This window comes from Mya arenaria, chromosome 4 (genome assembly GCF_026914265.1).
Source record: "Mya arenaria isolate MELC-2E11 chromosome 4, ASM2691426v1".
Taxonomy (NCBI): Eukaryota; Metazoa; Mollusca; class Bivalvia; order Myida; family Myidae; genus Mya; species Mya arenaria.
Window position 1 is genome coordinate 62619356 of NC_069125.1, and position 19617 is coordinate 62638972.

Below are 19617 nucleotides of genomic sequence, written 5' to 3' on the forward strand. Positions count from 1 at the left end.
ATAAACCATGTCTTAATTTCATTTAGCAAGATGTTTTTCATCAAACTGAAAACGAATTTTGTTTTGACCAAACGCCGAGTCACAGTAGTTCAAGCTCATAGTGTATTTTATATATTAACATGTTATCTCGTCAATTGCCTTTTTAACACAATGTAATTTGAGCAGCTTCAGTGATTTTTAATTGCATTTCTCAGTCAAGAAATCGTAAAAACTTTTCTCATGCGCCAAAACCTATGAAACCGTTACTCGACCACATGGTATTTTTTTCATTTTTTACGATCTTTAAACATCTACAAAATCAACAATAATTATAAATTTTGGTTCATATACTAACCTTTCCCTTCACTGTGACGCCACAGTCAAACAGCGATCGATCGGGCTTCAATCGTTTTAGCGATTTTTTATAATACTTGCTGTTGTGCGACATCGTTGTATTTATAAATTCTTGCAAGGAATTAAGTCAGAGTGATTCCCCTTGTAATTGAACGTAGTGAAAACGAAAGTACAAGTTGCGCGCGCATGCGCAGCGGAAGTTCTTGCCGAAAAAACAAAAACAAAATAATAAAGAAAACATGACGATTTTGCATTGGGAAAATGGATATTTTTGGGAAATTTGCTCTGTGAAATTGGGAAAAAGGTTGATTTTTTTCAATTGGGAAGACGCCGAATATCGGCGTCTGTTAAAGAAGGCAAAAAAGCCCTGACTCTTATAAATGTTGCCTTCGATTTTATTTGTAAATGTTTGAAATAAAAAGAATTTAGTATATATTGTAGCATTGAGATTTGACAATGTTACGGTACCCAGTTTAACACTGATCAAGGATTTCATCAAGGCAAACTTTATTAACAATATTCATAAAGTTTGGAGCAGAAATTTTGCAAAAATAAGGACTTCTGAGAGTTCACAAGGTCTTTCTACGATTTGACCTTGCGACATAGTTATGTACAATCCAAGATTTCATGGAGGCAAATATTTTTCTGACTAAGGTTTCATGAAGATTGGAGCAGATATAATGCCTCCATTTGTTTCAAAGATTTCACCTAATGACTTTAAGACCCAACATGACCCACTATTACATTCTATCATGATAACATCCATTGAAGGGGAACATGTATTCTGATCACAGTTTGAACAAAGTCTGACCAATTAATGCTAATGACACGACTTTACAAAGATAAAACCCATGTAACAGTTTCTAACTAGTGAATGATATCATCAGGAAATCTTTCTCCACGTTTTATAAATATTGGGACAGATATATTGCCTTTAATATTCCAAAGTTTTTTTTTGTAAGATTTGACCTACTGACCTAGTTTTTGACCCAATGTGACCCACTTATACAAGCGGCTGAGAATTCATCCAGGGGACCATTCTGACTAAGTTTGAACTTTATTTATCTTACTTATCATTTCCAAGATAGACAAAGCCCAAACAGTATCCGCCTCCTGATACATTCGGTTCAGCAGGGATAATAAAGTATTACTAATCTAGAAATGACCCTGTACCAACAAGTTTAAGCTGGCTTTATCAATGAAAGTAATAACTCTCTCCTGTTTAAGACTTGACCAAGATGAAACATTCGAGTGCAGTTAAAAGAAAGTGTTGTCAGTGACACAGTAATTGCTCCAGGCAGACAAGTTGCTGATTCATTATTTAAATGAGCAGTAACTCCTCTTCAGACCAAATTAAGGATATATATGTGTGAACATCATCGCACTATTAACTTCTTTCTGTCCATAGAAATTGCTCTGGACATACAAATCAAAGCATCTTTCATTAACTAAAGGGCAATAACTCGCAATCAATATCACTGACTTTTGCACATTCCCTCCAGTCAGGATTTCCCCTCCACATCAGAAAAACATGAAAGATACTTATATTCACAGGCTTACCAACTCAATTTACATGCACACACAAACACACACAAGCTTGTTTCTTTCTTTATTTTGCCTGCTGTACACATATATGTCAGAAAGGCTCGATAAGTTAAGGTCCATAACACTTTTACTCCTTGTCCTTTGCCTTGATAGAACTGGTACCACGCAGACGACCGGTCCTTCTGGCGGCAATAAGACCCACCTGAAGCACAAACATCCAATATTCATCATTCAATATTAAAAACACATCAAATTAACCTTCTTTATGAAAAACAACCCATTCGGGGCATGGCAAGATCTATATCAGCTTTCATATAAGAAAAATTGGGGACTGCTTTTCCAAGTATCTGTCTAGTTTTTTTAACATAATAACTGTTCAATGAATGAAGATTTATCATTATACAAGTTTAACCAACAAGATTGGATATATCATCATAACGTCATATATCATCATGCAATATCTGCTTCAATTTATGTATGTTCCAAGTTGACATGTTAAATAAGAGGTTATTTTAAAATTATATCCATAAAATGCATTCAGATGGATCCCTTAAAATCTGTAAAAATAATTCAATTCCCACTAAAATTTAAACATTAATGGCCGGGATCAAAAGAACTGCCAAAAATTCACATTGCAATTAAATGTTCAAGAGTTATTTCTATCAAACCCCTTAAGCACTCATTGAAACTGACTTGGGCTTCAAAAGTGAGAGCAAGAATGCTACATGTATAAGCGTCACACCTTACTAATGCTGCTATGAAGTTTGATAGAAATCAGATCGAAAGTAATAAGGTTACAGCTGTCACTCGAATAATATCTATGAATTTCCGATAGGGCTTGGTAGTCTTTAAGTGTGACTTTGACATTTAAGACATACACAAATGCTAAGTGTGATACACATTTCCAATGCTGCTTTACTATTATGTGAATGTGGATTGATATCCAATTGAAATTGATGAAAGGGGAGACACAAATTATTACCATGAAAACCTCAAAGGCTAATTGACGCAATGAAACACCTTCCCATACTGCTATATGAATCAATGAACGTTGGTTAAAATTTTGATAAATTTAAGTTAAGTTACAACTGAGACGCTGCACAATTTGACTTATGGGGGGAAAGACAATGCATTAATATATGACTCCTAGAGGGGCATAAAACCCCCATTTGTTTACTTGCCTGAAGTTGATTATGGCTTGTGTCAATTTTCATTATGGTAACATTATACAGCAAGCTCGAACTTAGAGCCTTTCCATACACATATAAAGTATTAAGTGATGGCGTACCTTTTTACCAGCAGAGCAGTCTCGTCTGACTGTGGAGGCCTTACCAATATGCTGATGGTTACCACCACCGTGGGGATGCTCAACGGGCTGAAATATGAAGGGAATCATTGTTTGAGAACATAAAATAAATACCATGCCTGCGAATCAGTTTAAAGGTTAAAATCTTATCAAGTATGTATATTTAAAAAAAAATGCAGACACTACAGTGATCATATGATACCAACAACATTTTATAATTCAATAGCAGTCATTGAAATAAGACTTATGGATGAACAAGCCGAATTCTTATACTAATTTTTTTAACAAGCCCAGTCATCGAAATTAGAATTTTGGATGAAAAAGCTCGAATTCTTATACTACTGCTGGGCATCAATTTTTTTTAACAAGCCTTGCTATATAAAATTCAGAATTTGAGCAAGCCCGGAAGACATTTTACCAGTGCAGGGTTTGCGGGCTTGTGCTAATTTTGACCACTACAAGCCCTGCTTTATTTTTTATAAAATTCAGAATTTGAGCAAGCCCCAAAGACATTTTACCAGGGCATGCAGACTTGTGTTAATTTTGACCACTGTAATAGATGAGCCAGACTTATCATATGAGATTCAAAACATCATTGAAGATTAATTAGCAAAATATAAATGATATTTCACTGTTTCTCTGACAGTGGTACCCAGCTTTCTTTGATATGTGAAGTTGATCGTTAGGCTAGTATACAATTCATAATTCTTTTGGTGTGCTTAGGTCCAAATGCTAAGATCATTTAATGCTCCAAATGCCAAGATCATTCACAATGCTCCTAAACCTTCATATGCGAAGTTCATTTTCAAACAGTAGAAAAAAAACAGTGGCACAACTTGCACGTAAAAGAAGATTAGCTTCAATTTTTATTTTACTTACGTTCATGCACACACCACGGACTTTAGGCCAGCAGTTTCTCTTGGCCTTGTACTTGTGGTAGGCACGGCCAGCCTTGAGGATTGGCTTGTCAATACGTCCACCACCAGCAACAATACCTGTAATGGGCAAACCAGATTAGTGGCTTTGTACAACTAAGGCAACAATAAACTAAAAACACATCACATGATTGTCTAGGTCATTTTACCTGACCTTGTGTGAAACAAAATTAATTTCAGTTAATTCATAAAGTATGTGGCAAGCAGCCCTTATTTGACACAACACAGAACCATATTAACATAAATTTGTAACTGTTTAATCATGGAGAAATCTACAAGTCACTTTGTATTTTTTTTTTAAATTTCAGTATATTCAATAACCATTGACCAGATGATAAACAATGATGTTACCTACCTACAACAGCTCTGTTGGCTGAAGGTACAACTTTCTTGGAGCCCGATGGCAGCTTTAATCGTGACTTCTTTGTGTCGGGGTTGTGTGAGATGACAGTGGCGTAGTCTCCAGACGCACGGGCGAGCTTGCCTCTGTCCCCGGTCTTCTCCTCAACACAGCACACAATTGTTCCCTCAGGCATGGAACCGACTGGCAGAATGTTGCCAATTTGCAGGGTAGCTGGAAATCAATTTTGAATCAAGTCTATGGTTTGGACAAAAAAATAAAATTTCGTGAGGTGTACACGTTGATTAATCAGATTTTTGTCTTTCAACACAATGTTTCAGGTCAAAGTGAAGAAAATATTTCAATCATCATGGTAAGACTTTGTCTTCAATAAACCAACTTTTATGTTCATAATTTAAGGCTTTAAGTCAGATTAAATTTAAAAAGCATGAAAATTGCATGAGCTTTTTAGCTAAAATTTGGAAGAGGCCTGGGCTGGTATTCATAAAACATCTAAGGTCAATTCCTCTCAAGTCATTTTCCTAAGTTACTCACTTGTCACATGATATAATAGTTTTATACTATCTACTTAATATATAGTATATGAAATACTTTGTTTTCATTAATGAAATAAACACACTTTCATGTTAAAGTCACGTGACTGGTACATTTCTTTTAAACTGACAACAAAAATCTGAAGCAATCTGCATAAAATAAGAATTGATGTAATAATAATACCAGGCCCTGGCCTTTTCATTTTCGGAATTTTGAACATGTGAGATCATTGAATGCCTACACTTCAAGCTTGAAGATTGACATACAGTTAGAAACAAGCATTAAAACAATATCAGCACAAACAATGAATCCATGGTTAAAAAAACACATTACAGTTATTCTTGGGAAACAAATGTCTGAAATAGGGAATAATATACTTTTTTCAGTAGCCCAATCAGTGTTTGACACTAAGTCTTTTAGAGAAGGAGTCCACCGGACTCCTTAATTCCAAAATCAAGGAGTCCAGCATAAAATTAAGGAGTCCAGGATAATTAGAACATTTATTCAAATGTATTGACTCAATGCTCCAGCTAGCCCTAAATAACAGGCTGGGACACCCACTGCCCTTTTCAAGTACCCGGCTGCCATTTTACTACACCCTGCTGTGCCCTTTTGTTTGCCAGTCAATGTCCAGAAATGAGTTATAAATGTACATACTTTTGACACTAACTTAAAGTTAACAGCTGAGGTAACAAACTGTAAGTATTGAAAGAAGTAACATCACATTACATAAAAAGTTGAGTACTGGCCCTTGCAAGTGTCCCATAAAGGCTAATTTAATTCACATCAAAAGTGTCATTTCTGACCTACCCCCTGGCTGGAGCACTGATGACTTTTTATTCAATGATTTCACAGAGCCTTTGGTATTTCATTTCTGAAGGGCAAATTAGAGAGTTGTATTCTGAGAGCACATTTAAGTTATATTTTAATTGTTTTTTTCAAATAACATGAACATGACTGAAACTATTTATCTAATAGATTCTAATATGACTTGAAAAAATTGCCATGAACTGATGATCTAGCATATAGAACCTTGGCCTCTTGTGAAGCGGCTTTGGAGCCATCAGATATAAGGGAATTGAACGGGGCATTATCAAATACTGAATTTTGTTTAATTGGAACATTCATCTGCAATCAGTGCAATGAGACACTGACATGCCTTATATGTTGTGCCAATGCTAACAGACTTTGCAATATAAGCTTGGTACATGGTGACATAGTCTGTGTAGGACTGTCCTTATTTCTGAATAATGTTCAGCATCCATAAACAGAATGCACTACCTGTCAAAGATAGCTTTGTTCAGCTGAATTAACAAGCAGTCAGCTGGTGATTAACTTAATTATTTTTCCCTTTTTTGCATTTTCTTAGCTTATAACTTGGCTTATAATATTATCATGGCCCTTAAAAGTTTTTTTGATGGCTTTTAATCGCACGTTAGAGCGCACAGTGACAAAGCTCCCTACAGTCAGGTACTCATATACAGATGTCAGTTCAAACATCAGCCAAGACAATTGCTTTAACCTTGCTTGCTGAATTTCCTTTCTCTATAAATTACAAACTCTTTATTTTTTTTTATTTTTCAGTTCTTTTATTTTTCGCTGCCGGTGGCGAAATCCATTTTACCGTTGACATAAACATTGTTTACATCCAAAATCAACGAGGAATATTTTTTGTAAACACCGTTGGACGGGTTTTATCGATTTAGTTACCATATTACAAACATTAAAATATACATGAATACCAGTCTATGACGTCACTTACAACTTTAAAGAGCGTCTAAATGATAACGATTTGACGAGTCGCAAAATATATACATACAAGCTTTGGATATTTTTAACCTTCGGATACGATTTGTGTATAATTGAATTTTGAAATGAAGGAGTCCGACGGACTGCCTAGACGGAAAATCCAGTAGTCCGAGCCGAATTTTAGGAGTCTCGGACTACCGGACTCCCGTTAGTGTCGAACGCTGCCAATTCCAGCCCCTGCTTAAGAAGGTGTAAAAGTACTCGATACTCGTATTGAACTCGTTTTAACTATAAAGCTCATTATGAAGGTATACCTTTTTTTCCACAGTAGATGAACTGTCCTGTGTACATGCCCTCTGTGGCAATGAATGTCTCCTGGTTAAGTTTGTACCTGTAAGGATCACGGAATGTAACCTTGGCCAGGGGGGCACCACGACCAGGGTCATGGACAATGTCCTGAAATGCAAGGTTGTCATTCTGTTGTAGTACAGGCCAAATTCAGTATGTACATAGACTCAATACACATAATTGCTAGAAATATCCTGACCAACACTGTTTAAGACAATCTCTCAAGTGGTCTTAATGTAATTACAGTAATAATAGTATGGACAGAAATGCTGTTTGCTCAGTAAATGGTTATCATCAATGTATTCTTCAGGTCAAAGTGAAGAAATGTTTTGATCATCATTGCAAACAAGATTACAGTTTCCGCCTGTACTGTTCAACAGTGGCAGTAAAACGAGTAATCAAAACATAAAACAAGTAAGTATTCTTATAATCACAATTAAACTTTGATTATAAGTTAATTAACAATATTTAATCCTAAATACAGGAATTAGGAAATTTATAATCACCTTAACAACACCTTTCACATATCCATGTCTTTCCGCATAGTCCACAGCTCTGAGCTGGGCAGATCCCTTCCTGTTTTTGGTATGGGCCTTGAAAATACCACCTGGACCCTTACGCTGTGCCCGGATAACACGGCCCATTGTTCAACTGGAAGAAAAGAGTGGTGATGATGAGTGACAGTAGCACAAGGACGTATTAAACATTTACTACGAAGATGGTGTCAATTTTGAAAATCCAGTCAAATGGAGTGTTGACATCAGATTTACTTCAATTGGTTTAGGCATAAAGAAGGCTATATACTCAACATAAGTAATACGAAAATCAAAATGGTATACTACTTGGTCCCTGTATAATTAAAATGTCTTATCCGTTAACTGTCAAAGAAAGATTGCGGCGGATTTTAAACAACATGTAAATTTATCGTGTATACCTATGGCCGATAAAAGTAAAGAGGAAGTCGAACGATTTCCGGCAAATTTGGTTAATTTTCGGTAATAATGTTAAAGCTTTATAATAACATCAATTACTCGAATATTAAAATAATAATGTTGATTCTGACAAAAAAGATGAAATAATATGGACAATTAAAATAAACTTAAGATTTCTATAATTTACGACAATGACACATAGATTAATCGATTAGATGAGGGGCGGGGTGATACAGGAATCCAGTGGATTTCACGTGAAATCCACTCATAACGTGAAATCCGCTCAGAACTCAGTTATTTTAATAAATAATTTTCTGTTTTTGTATACTTATTAGAAAGTGCCTCATAAAGGGTTTATATTTCCAATTTTATTGAAATTGGTCAAAAAATGAAGAAGTTAGAGCAATTTTTCGAAAATAGATCGGAAATCGAGGTGAAATCCAGTTTCGAGAAGTGAAATCCACTCCTAACTGATATTAATTAGTAATGTTTATTTTTTGTATACATATTGGAAAGTGCCTAATAAAGAGTTTACATTTCAAATTTTATTGAAATATATCAAGAAATGAATAAGTTAGAGTGATTTTTCGGAAATCGAAGTGAAATCCACATTTTGACAATTTTTTTTTTTTGTTAAACAAATAATTGAAAGGGCTTCATAATGGGTTTATATTTCAAATTTTATCCAAATTGATCCAAAAATAAGAATTGAAAAAAAAATCGGAAATCGAAGTAAAATCCACATTTTGACAAGTGAAATCCACTTTTTGAGACGTGAAATCCACTCATAATTCATTTATTTTTAACAAATTAATCTTTTTGTGAACAAATAATTGAAAGGGCTTCATAATGGGTTTATATTTCAAATTTTATCCATATTGATCCAAAAATAAGAAAGTTGTAGACCTATTTTGAAAAAAGATCGGAAATCGAAGTGAAATCCACATTTTGACAAGTGAAATCCACTTTTTCAGACGTGAAATCCACTCATAACTCATTTATTTTTAACAATTTATCTTTTTGTCGAACAAATAATTGAAAAAGCTTCATAATGGGTTTATATTTCAAATTTTATCCAAATTGATCCAAAAATAAGAAAGTTGTAGACCTATTTTGAAAAAAGATAGGAAATCGAAGTGAAATCCACATTTTGACAAGTGAAATCCACTTTTTCAGACGTGAATGAATATAAACCGATTCAGTGCTGCTGTGTAGTTGTACTCATCCCCGACACAAGCACACTTTATACACGCAAACTTGAGATGACGTTGGTCCCAAGACTTAAGCTCAAGCTTGCCCATTTGACAACATGTACGATGGCACCACAACTTACAAGTGGATGCACTATAGCCCTTTGCGAATACACCCCTTGGATTCTTTAACGTGCTTGGTATAAAGCAAACGGGCTATAACTTTCCAGTACTACGCAGCGGGGGTTCAAGGCACACACAATAGGCTATGGGCGCAGTTAAATTTTAGATTATAAACACAGAATTAATTCAAATTTGAAAATGAGTTGTGAAGACAGCTGTAATAAAGCTGATATGGCTGATACTAGAGGAACATTTCATGTGAAGGGGTGTTCTTTTGTAGAGGTTGGACTCGAACCCACATACTCTTTAGTAAAGCTGAATACGTTTGTATACTTCAACGCATTCTAGCTGTAGTGTTACTGTGTAAACAAATTCAATCAAAATTATGAGGAAAAGAAAGAGCAGTGTGTGTATACCACGTGATAAATTACGTCATATATGCTGCGTCGGAAGGCAAAAACATGCTTAAAATAAAGACTTAAATCAAATAAACTTTTTATTTACAACACCATTTAAAATGAAACAAAGGGCAGTCTATGCCGCTTAAAGAGCCCCGCATTTGTTTTATTTCCGAAATTTGAAGAGGTCATTAGTTTCATCAAACACTTCGACAAACCTGTTTTCAAAATAATGTTTTGATAGTGCTCCGTCATACGACCGTATTGTGAAAAGGTTCGTCGAAGTGTTTTAAGAAACTAAATTCACAATCAAATTCTGGTAAAAGACCGAATGTGGGGCTCCGTAAGCGCCGAAGACTGCGCTATGTTTCATTTAAAATGGTGAAAAAATAGTGAAGTTATGTTTGTAAGTAATTTTAAATCAAAATATTGCCTTCCGACGTAGCATTTATGACGCAATTTATCACGTGGTATACACACACTGAAGAGACAAACGTGAGTGTCTTTTCAAGAAGCATTCGGAACTCCTCGGCCATTCTTTTCAAAAACAACCTCGGATGTATTTGGACGGTTTACATACTCGAAAAGTGGTACGTTTAAGTCCGCTGCAAGTAGATCGCGTAGTAATTTTATTTAGCAGTTAAACTTTGTGACTTAACTCTTGGGATTCTTAATTATGTTTGCAATAATACAATTCAATGGCAATCAATTTCGACTTAGATCAATAAATACAACTCTAAAACACTACATTTAATTTATGATATAATTCAAAATTTTACGAACTACTTCAACTGATGTACCTGCATACATCCGAGGTTGTTTTCGATAAAATGACCGAGGAGTTCCGAATGTTCAAGAAGACGCTAAACCGTCTTGGTATTTTACGCCATACATACTAAAATAAAATAATTTTAGTATTTGGATGCAATTTAAAAAGAATAAACGTTCATCCTAGACTACGCATATTGTTTTTGATCACATTGATCAATGTGTTTAATACATTTTGCAGTGAATGGATGCGGTAGTGGTGATGCTGCTGCTTCTGCTATTACTGCTGCTGCTTATGCTACCACTGCTGCTGCTGCTGCTGCTGCTGATGCTGCTGCTGCTGATGATGATGATATACGTAGCCGCAGCAGCAAAAGAAGGAAATATAACTTCTATTGAGAGAGTATAATTAATGTTTGAATTAGGCCAATATGACATGACACATGATCGAACGCATGTGTCAGTGGATAAGACTGATTATAGAAACTGCAGTAGACTCGATGAATATCCCTTAAAATCCGCATAACTATAAATGCATGTACTTAACTTGAATTCGATAGGGATTAATGAGGCAACATCTGCTATAAAATGCTGAACAATTACGTCTAAAAAACGGTATTGGCTTCATTTGATTACTTTTTGATTTGGGCCAAAGAAGACAACTCATAAACATATGTTGAAGACAAAATTTTGACATATGTTGTTGTTGCACGGTGCATTCTTCAATGCTTTTTTTGCAGAAGCCAAACTGTCATTATAACAAAACGAAGTAATAAGTTGTGAAATGAAATTACCCAGGTTGTGGATATAGTAACTGAATTAAATATTCCTTCAATTGAAATACTAGTGAACAGGTAAGTGACTGATTTTTATGAAAGTACATTTACAGAGTCTTTGAATACTTGATTAACACGGACAAATTTACCCGCTTTGGTTTTTCGTATTTTTTTCGAGGTATTGTAATAGCCTATAGTTTTTTTGGCGTTCAAACTTTTAAGCTTGATCATAACTGAACACTTTAAAATTAATATCTTAGTTTGATTAGTAAGTGAATTTAAGTTATTATCTTATTAAAAAGGGATATAAACCTAATCTTTAATTTGATTTCATTTGTAACTAGTGTCTTGTTCTTTAAAACTGCGCTCTCACAGATTGAGCGTTTTGACATTTTTGTTTTGCAATGAGCATTTTTTCGCGAATGTCTGGACAACAGTGATAAAAGACTGCTGACAAAATATCACATCGCAGTTTTTCGTATTTACGTTTGAAAATTGATGTTATATGGCTAAAAGGGGAGCAGGACTTTTCAACCCCAAGATTTTTCAACCCCTTCTCAAAACGAAGACTTTTCAACCCTTAGACTTTTCAACCCCTATTTTAAAGACTTTTCAACCCCTACCTGTTTGGACTTTTCAACCCGTAAATCAAAGACTTTTCAACCCCTAGTTGAAACATTTTGATAGCCATATTGAAGACTTTTCAACCCCTATATCAAAGACTTTTCAACCCCTATTATTTTTTTCAGCCAGGTGTTGTCTTTTTCATTGTTTTTGCAACAAACTTAACCAATTGTTATTGAATTAAAGATTTGTTTGGCTTATTTGTTACACTTTTCTTCAAAGTATTGGATGAAATTTACAAAGGCTTTGCCTTGGTTTACTAAGCACTTGATGGTTAGTGTTTTTTCAAAATAATATTCCGAACATTAACAATGGTACGGTAAAGTAAGATTTTGATGCCTGGTTACCCCGAACATTTTTTGAACGTAGGTATGAACATGTGAAGCTTTTTAAACGATGAAAGAAAAACAAAACGGATGATAATCAATCTCACAATAAGCTTGTGATCATTATAAGATGCAACTGTCTTTAATTTAATCTTCGTAGGGGGCGTTAAAAGTCACGCCACCGTTTTGTAATCTGATTAAACAATTATTAGAGCCACATTTATATCAGTACACACTTGCAAAACTATTATTATGCATGAAATGACATAAAATAGATGCAACATTATTTGGAGTTTTAGTATCAAAACGTAGTCAGCTTTGTTAACGTAATTGTTTCCTGATGTTACGGTATTTTGTAGTGGTGTTTTTTTTCTCTTTATTTCATGAGCGCGAAATACAGACATAAGATAATGATATATAGATGTTTACTCCGTTTCTGGAAAAGGAGACCGTGAATGGTGAATAATTTGCCATAATGGATCATATTCTTGAGACTTGGACTCAGAAAAACCATCATGAAGTATTCTCTTTTTAAACATAACTATTCTCGACAAGAAAAAATGAATAATGTATTGACACACATTTTATTGTAAACATATTAATCTTTTTCCAGTATTGCTCTTCAAATAATCAGTTTACAGTGAAATTAAAATTGAATATGGGCCAGTGGGCCTATGCCCTCCTCTACCGCACCTGACGGTATCCTTCTTCTTCTTCTTGAAAGGGAAGTAACTACTGCGTGAAATATGAAATGTTTATAGTTTGATTAGTGGTATGTAGCCTGACCCATTTAAGCCGGTTTAACTGCGGATGTTTGATTTGCTCAGCTGAAGATATTTGTCACCACTAACCTTTTAGGTTTTGTTTTGCTGTCGCACACTGCCCCTTTGCATTGGTATGCGTCAAATAAATTGGAATAAAAAGATGAAATCGCCAAAATTTATTTTGCTTGTGTTGGCTGTGGTTTCAACCATCAGTGAGTATTTCAGAATCTATTTACAACAGCCTCTGGCTCAGCCTCAGAAAATCGTCTCACGATAGTCACATAGTGCTACTATGTGACCGGGAAGTCGCTGTTTTCGATTTAAACACCTTGCTTGTTCAATGGGATGCAGAAACACGTCAAATTTGCTTATGTTATTTTATGCCTTCTATGCATAGAAACTGCCAACTGAGCTCTGGTAACCCAAAATATATGCTTTTACCCCTAGCTACAATAATATGAGCGATCAGGGATACTTTTTTATTATTTTGACATTTTAAAGTCTAAAAATCGTCAAAAGACTCATTGACGGTCATTTAGGTGGAGTACTTTTACCCCTTCGTAGTCGAGTGTAATCAGCCTATAAATGGCATGTTTACACTACCAGTTAAAAAATTTGTTTGGTTAGGGTTACATCCTTTTGGAAATAGGTAGGGTAGGTAGGCTTTTTAATTTTTTTTCATTTTTTTTTTTGTAAGGCTTTATATAAGAATGTCATTTTCATCATTGGAAAATGGTGTTAAAGTTATCTCATGTATAAGCAATTAATGTTTTAAACTTCATATTTAAAACACAAAAATAAAAAAAGATTTTTTTTTATAATTTTTTTAAGTTTTTTTTTTTTTTTTCAAACCGACTATAAAAACGTTAGGGTCGGCGCCTATTCCGAAGGTAGGGTCAGGTAACCCGAACCAAATGTATTTTTTTTTTAGGCCTAGGCTGTACGAAGTCACGCTCTAATAAGTTTTTAAAAATAGAACAAATACAGGCAGAGTTAAATCTCGAATTTTTCTGGGATGCTCCGAGGCGTGCCCAATACAAAGTGAATACAAATGACGTAATCACCTAGCTCTGTCATTGGCTAAATTTAGCGATTTCACGCACTATAAGTAAACCCCATCAACCTTTTAATATATATCAGCTATATAATATATGTCAAAGTGAACAATGTCAATGGACAGCTTTGTTATTAAAAAGCGGCCAGCATCCGATGAGTCATCCGTACCCCCCAGAAAGAATAAGCTATCAACAAGTTGTAGTAGTTGAGGCACTCAAGATTGATATTTTTTAATATTCATAGTATGTGTAAGGTGTAAATATCTACTTTAATTAGACAATATTATAAGGGAATAAAGCAAATAATAAAATTGTTTTGTTTTTTTTGCGAGTTGCCTCAAAAAGCACTCGCAAACTTTTGCTAGTGCTCTTCAAAGTTAAATTCGAACCCTGATAAGACCAAAAATAAATAAAAATGGTTTGGTTAGGGTTACATCCTTTTCAAAAACAGGAAGGGTAGGTAAGTTTTTTATATTTTTGTATCTTTTTTTTTTATAAGCTTTATATAAGAACATTATTTTCATCATCGTAGAATGGTGTTAAAGTTCTGTATAACTATAAAGCATTAGAGATTTTAAACTACATATAAAAACACACTTATAAAAAGTTTTTTTTATCTTTCTTACCAACTAAAAACGAAAAAAATAAAGTAGGTCGGCGCCTATTTCGAAGGTAGGTTATGGTAACCCAAATCAAATGCATTTTTTTTTGGCCTAAGCTACCCAAGCAGTTCAACCTTTTCACGAAATGCCACATTTAAAAAAAAAAAAAAAAAATGCCACATTTTGGTGGTGAAAAATGGTTGAAATTTCGTGGCAGTTAGTGAAATTCCTGTTAAGCCACCAAGTGCCACATATTTTTCATCCAATGTCACCCAAATTAGCATTGTTTGTTGGAAGTTGATGGCAAATAATTTAAGTAACAGTTCAAGAATGAGTCCTATAGAAAAAAACGAGAGGGTGCAGGCCTTGCAGCACCCTGCTTAAGTCCCACAAGCTAAAAGACCTGTCATAATTGTAAGGTTTTAAACAATATTTATTAACAGTATACCGGGTATATATAGCAAAACCCAAACAGTTTTACAAGTCCAGGATTTTTCTTTGGGAACATAATTATTAGTCAATGTATGAGCTTTAAATATAGCTGAAAGACAAGTCATTATCATGTCAAATGATTTTTATTCAGTCTGTTTATTTACATGAAACTTGAATCAATGTAAAAAGTATTAATTTCATGAACATGCTTCATTCTGTTCAATAATTATAATCCTTTGAGATGCTTTATAGTAACAATATATTATTATTTTACTGAGTTTATAATTTGATTTAACATTTTCATTTTCCATATTGGGATTCTAAAATAACTATTCAATTCCTTTGTAAATAGCCATGACCCAATACATATGGTGTCAATTAATTTGTTTTTATAATTATCATATGAAACCACTCTTAAACTTGGCTTTCTTTTACATATATATAACTTTCTGATACATACATGTAGACACATGTTTAATTGATAAAAGATATTGTATTTAAATATGCGCCATTATGACTATATATATATATATACATTGGATGTATTATACGCAACAAAGATACATTTATTCAGAAAATAATCAGAAACGTTTATATGACATGCCTAGGGTAAATCTGCCTCCTGGGGCTTATATGGTAATTGAAAAAAATGAAAATGGTATTGTATGTAAAAAGCCAATAGTTTGTTTTAGAAATGTACATACTCATATTGATAAAGCTTACATTATAAGGCCATAAAAATAAAATGGTTTGGTTAGGGTTACATCCTTTTCAAAAACAGGTAGAGTGGGTAGGATATTTTTTTGCCTTAAATAAAAATGTTATGTCATCATTGGAGAATGGTGTTAAAGTAATGTTCTGTATAAAGCTGTAAAGGTTTTAAACTACATATTAAAACACACGCTTGAAAAATATCTTTTTTTTGATTTCTTTTTAACAACTGACTATTAAAGCAGGGTCAGCACCTATTTGGTAGGGTTGGGTTATGTTGTTAAGAAGTGTTAATAAAGGATAAAAAGCTAGAGTAATAAAAACACCCTAAAATGCACCATTTTCGAAAAGATATTATTAACTTCGCTGCAAACACTTTAAATCAAACAAATTTCAGTTCTGAGGAAGAGGCACAGTTTAAAAGGTCACGCCCCTGAGTTAAGCCCCCTCTATCGTCTAATCAGGGAGCTCTCCTGAAGTGTCCTAATATCCTAAAGAAGGAAGAACTATAAATTGTTTTATATCATCAACTGACAACTAAAAAATGATAAATTAACATCTTGTTTGTTGACTACCAACTGTAAAATCATCAGACAGGTATTGTTTATATTATATATGTAAACCAAATATAAACACTTTTTATTGTACACTTTTCGGTCATGTGCAAAAGCCTCACACAAAGTTTATTGTGCAATTCAATTCGGTTCTCATTTAAATGCTTTTCATGTGATATGTGGTTTTATCTTCTTACTGTTGGTTACATGGTGTAATTACATTTGTTTCCTTCTTTCAAGTGATAAGGCCTAAAAAAAAAAAGTTTGTTTTTTGGCTAACCGCACCCTACCTAATAAAAACTGCCAACCCTAAAATGAACAACACTGTCTTCCCATTATAAACATTTTTTTTTAAACATAAACTGCCATTAATTTCTGACAAAATAAAGCTCCATAACTGAAAGAGTCCCTATAATTTGTTTAGGGATACAAATGTTCAAACATTCATTGGGAAAAAATAAACTTGTACAATTTGGGCAGCAGTCAAATTTCGGACTTAGCCTCAAAAATATCTGCTTTAAAAAAGGTTCTTTTGATTTCAGTTCTGTACGTCAAGTCAATGGAGGCTGAAGACAAATCTCAAAAGAGACTGATGTAAGTTACAATTAATGATTTTTTTTCAGGATTTTAAAATCCTTTTTTAATGTTCTAAAAAGAATAATACAGTTATTTTTTTAGTGAATACTAATTGATTCCAAGTTGACAATAAAATTCACACAAAATTCACACAAACAGGGATATGATTTGTTCACGGATTCGTGAAATTCCGTGGATCTAATGGCTCAAGGGACCCCTCAAACCCCTCAATTTTTTAGCTCACATGAGCACAAAGTGCTGATTAGGTGAGCTATTGTGATCGCCCTGCGTCCGTCGTAGTCGTCCGTTGTCATCGTCGTTCGTCTTCGTCCGTCGTCAACAATTTGACTTTAAACACTTTAGAGGTTTTTTGGGCTAAATCTTAATGAAACTTGGTCAGAATGTTGAGAAAAAAACCTTGGACAAGTTCGATGTTGGGTCATCTGGGGTTAAAAACTAGGTCACCAGGTCAAATTAAAGGAAAAGCTTGTTAACACTACAGAGGTCACATTTATGACTGTATCTTCAGGAAACTTGGTCAGAATGTTAATATTAATAATCTCTAGGTCAAGTACGTATCTGGGTCATGTGTGGTCAAAAACTAGGTCACCAGGTCATATTGAAGGAAAAGCTTGTTAACACTCTAGAGGTCACATTCATGACTGTATCTTCATGAAAGTTGGTCAGAATGTTTATATTAATAATCTTTAAGTCAGGTTTAAATCTGGGTCATGTGCTGTCAAAAACTAGGTCATCAGGTCAAATCATAGGAAAATCTTGTTAGCACTCTAGTGGTCAAATTTATGACTGTATGTTCATGAAATGTAGTCAGAATGTGTATATTGATTAGCTCTAGGCCAAGTTCGAATCTGGGTCATGTGCGGTCAAAAACTAGGTCACCAGGTCATATTGAAGGAAAAGCTTGTTAACAATCTAGAAATTCTTCATGAAAGTTGGTCAGAATGTTTATATTAATAATCTAAGTCAAGTTTAAATCTGGGTCATGTGCGGTCAAAAACTAGGTCATTAGGTCAAATCATAGGAAAAGCTTGTAAGCACTCTAGAGGTCACATTTATGACTGTATGTTAATGAAACTTAGTAAGAATGTTTATATTGATTAGCTCTAGTCCAAGTTCGAATCTGGGTCATGTGCAGTCGAAAACTAGGTCACCAGGTCAAATAATAGGAAAAGCATGTTAACACTCTAGAGGCCAGATTTACGACCATATGTTCATGGAACTTGATCAGATTGTTATTCTTGATGATCTTTAGGTAGAGTTTGAAACTGGGTAATTAGAGGTAAAAAACCAGGTCACTAGCTCAAATCATAGAAAAACTTTATAAACACTGCCCCTGTCACAATTGCCCTCGCCCTGAAAACACTTATTTCACACTTGAATTGGATCAGGTTAGCGATACAGGGCCCTGAGGTTTCATTTTTTAGACTGATAAAAAAAATATTTGGTTGCTTTTGGGTGTAAGAGTTCATATTCCAGTTTGCTTCAAATTTGAAGCTAGGAAAACCCTCAAAAGAGCTTCGTAAAAGTTTTTCTTCTTTAGCAGTGTGCTTTTGACCCCAAGAGCGCCCCAAGAACTCAATGTCGAAATGGTTTCATCCAACCAGCTGCCAGGTCAATCACATCCCTGAATAAAATGACAAAAACATTCACTTTATAAAATTGACAAAAAAGTTTTTTTCCACCAAATGCACAATCATTGTACTAAATCTTTTATTCATGTGTTCATCGATCCAACAATCATTCTATGGTAGTGGGATAGCGATAACGACACACTGTCCATAAATAATTAGGCTTTTAGATTTTGTCAATATATTGATCAAGCTGTCAATATTTATGTTAAATATTATTGTCAATGTTCTATATATATATCGACAATAGTTTTTTTCAATTTATTTATTGGGATGGTTCAGTTAATATACACACAGTGCACCAGTTCGGTTTGATCATGAAACTTGGTGCTAAAAAATTGTTACTACTGACAATAGGCACTGTATATTTAATAAGGCCTATAAACTCAGATTCTAATAATATTTTAGTTATGTCTGTAATTTGAATGAATAAAATGCTGAATAAAAGGCTGTATATCACAGGGCGATAAAGATAATATTTAAACAAAAAAAATGTAGATCAAGTAGATTCAGCAGGTTCAGCCTCTCTGAATAAGAAACATTCATTTTCAAAACCTATTAGTTTGAAAAGTAGTCAATTATCTGAGATGGTATAACCATGCCGTGATTCACTTAAGTGAAGTTAAATAAGGCATTTAACACTGAATAGATGCTGATACAGCTGCTGAAATAGTGTAATTTGCCCTCCTCTCAATTGAAGACGGTATATCGAATGTTTTTCCCTGAATAAAAGACATTATATCCACTGAATGAAAGACTTTCTATAGACCATCCTTTATAGACTGATTAAAAGATGTTTTGGCAACAGATTGTGTGGCTCTTGTTTGTCAATTTATCATTATAAAAAAAAATAAAAAAATGCATATGTAACCTGTATGTTTACTCGGAAAATGCCTGTAACTTGTTGCTTAATTGCAATCTATGTAACTAGGTAATTTAAAAGCCTGTCAAACTTGAAATGATTTTTAAATGTTGTTAAACTACAGTGTTTTTCCACCTTTTTGTGAATGGAGTCAGTGTCCATAG

General features: G+C 34.1%; 2 protein-coding genes and 1 non-coding gene across 4 annotated transcripts in view; 1 reads left to right on the forward strand and 2 right to left on the reverse strand.

Annotated features, from left to right (window-relative positions):
* Positions 1–1929: 1929 nt before the first annotated feature.
* LOC128232817 (60S ribosomal protein L8-like) lies at positions 1930–7762 on the reverse strand. The gene is made up of 6 exons (XM_052946564.1): positions 7618–7762; positions 7078–7219; positions 4475–4693; positions 4064–4179; positions 3167–3253; positions 1930–2080 (listed from the first exon to the last, which is right to left on the reverse strand). The coding sequence occupies exons 1-6, from the start codon at positions 7753–7755 to the stop codon at positions 2006–2008; spliced, it is 777 nt and encodes a 258-aa protein (XP_052802524.1). The 5' UTR covers positions 7756–7762; the 3' UTR covers positions 1930–2005.
* On the reverse strand, positions 4767–4835 carry LOC128233115 (small nucleolar RNA SNORD37). The gene has a single exon (XR_008260614.1). It is a non-coding gene; the product is annotated as a small nucleolar RNA SNORD37 (small nucleolar RNA).
* A 5300-nt stretch (positions 7763–13062) lies between the features above and the next one.
* Positions 13063–19617, forward strand: part of LOC128231496 (UDP-glucuronic acid decarboxylase 1-like) — a 28133-nt gene continuing 21578 nt past the window's right edge. Inside the window, exons 1-2 of one of the 2 annotated variants that reach the window (XM_052944405.1) lie at positions 13063–13224; positions 16909–16960. In XM_052944405.1, coding sequence (XP_052800365.1) covers positions 13146–13224; positions 16909–16960 — 131 coding nt within the window. In that variant the 5' untranslated portion in view covers positions 13063–13145. The remainder of the gene's footprint in view (positions 13225–16908; positions 16961–19617) is intronic. The other variant, XM_052944406.1, reaches the window with a different exon arrangement.

Bases quoted from the DNA above. Each gene is read 5' to 3' on its own strand.
- LOC128232817 (XM_052946564.1), bottom strand. From the start codon at position 7,755: ATGGGCCGTGTTATCCGGGCACAGCGTAAGGGTCCAGGTGGTATTTTC. The intron at 7,220-7,617 runs GTGATTATAAAT...CTTGCATTTCAG, and splicing joins ATGTGAAAGGTGTTGTTAAG to GACATTGTCCATGACCCTGG. The intron at 3,254-4,063 runs GTAAGTAAAATA...TTCATATTTCAG, and splicing joins TCCGTGGTGTGTGCATGAAC to CCCGTTGAGCATCCCCACGG.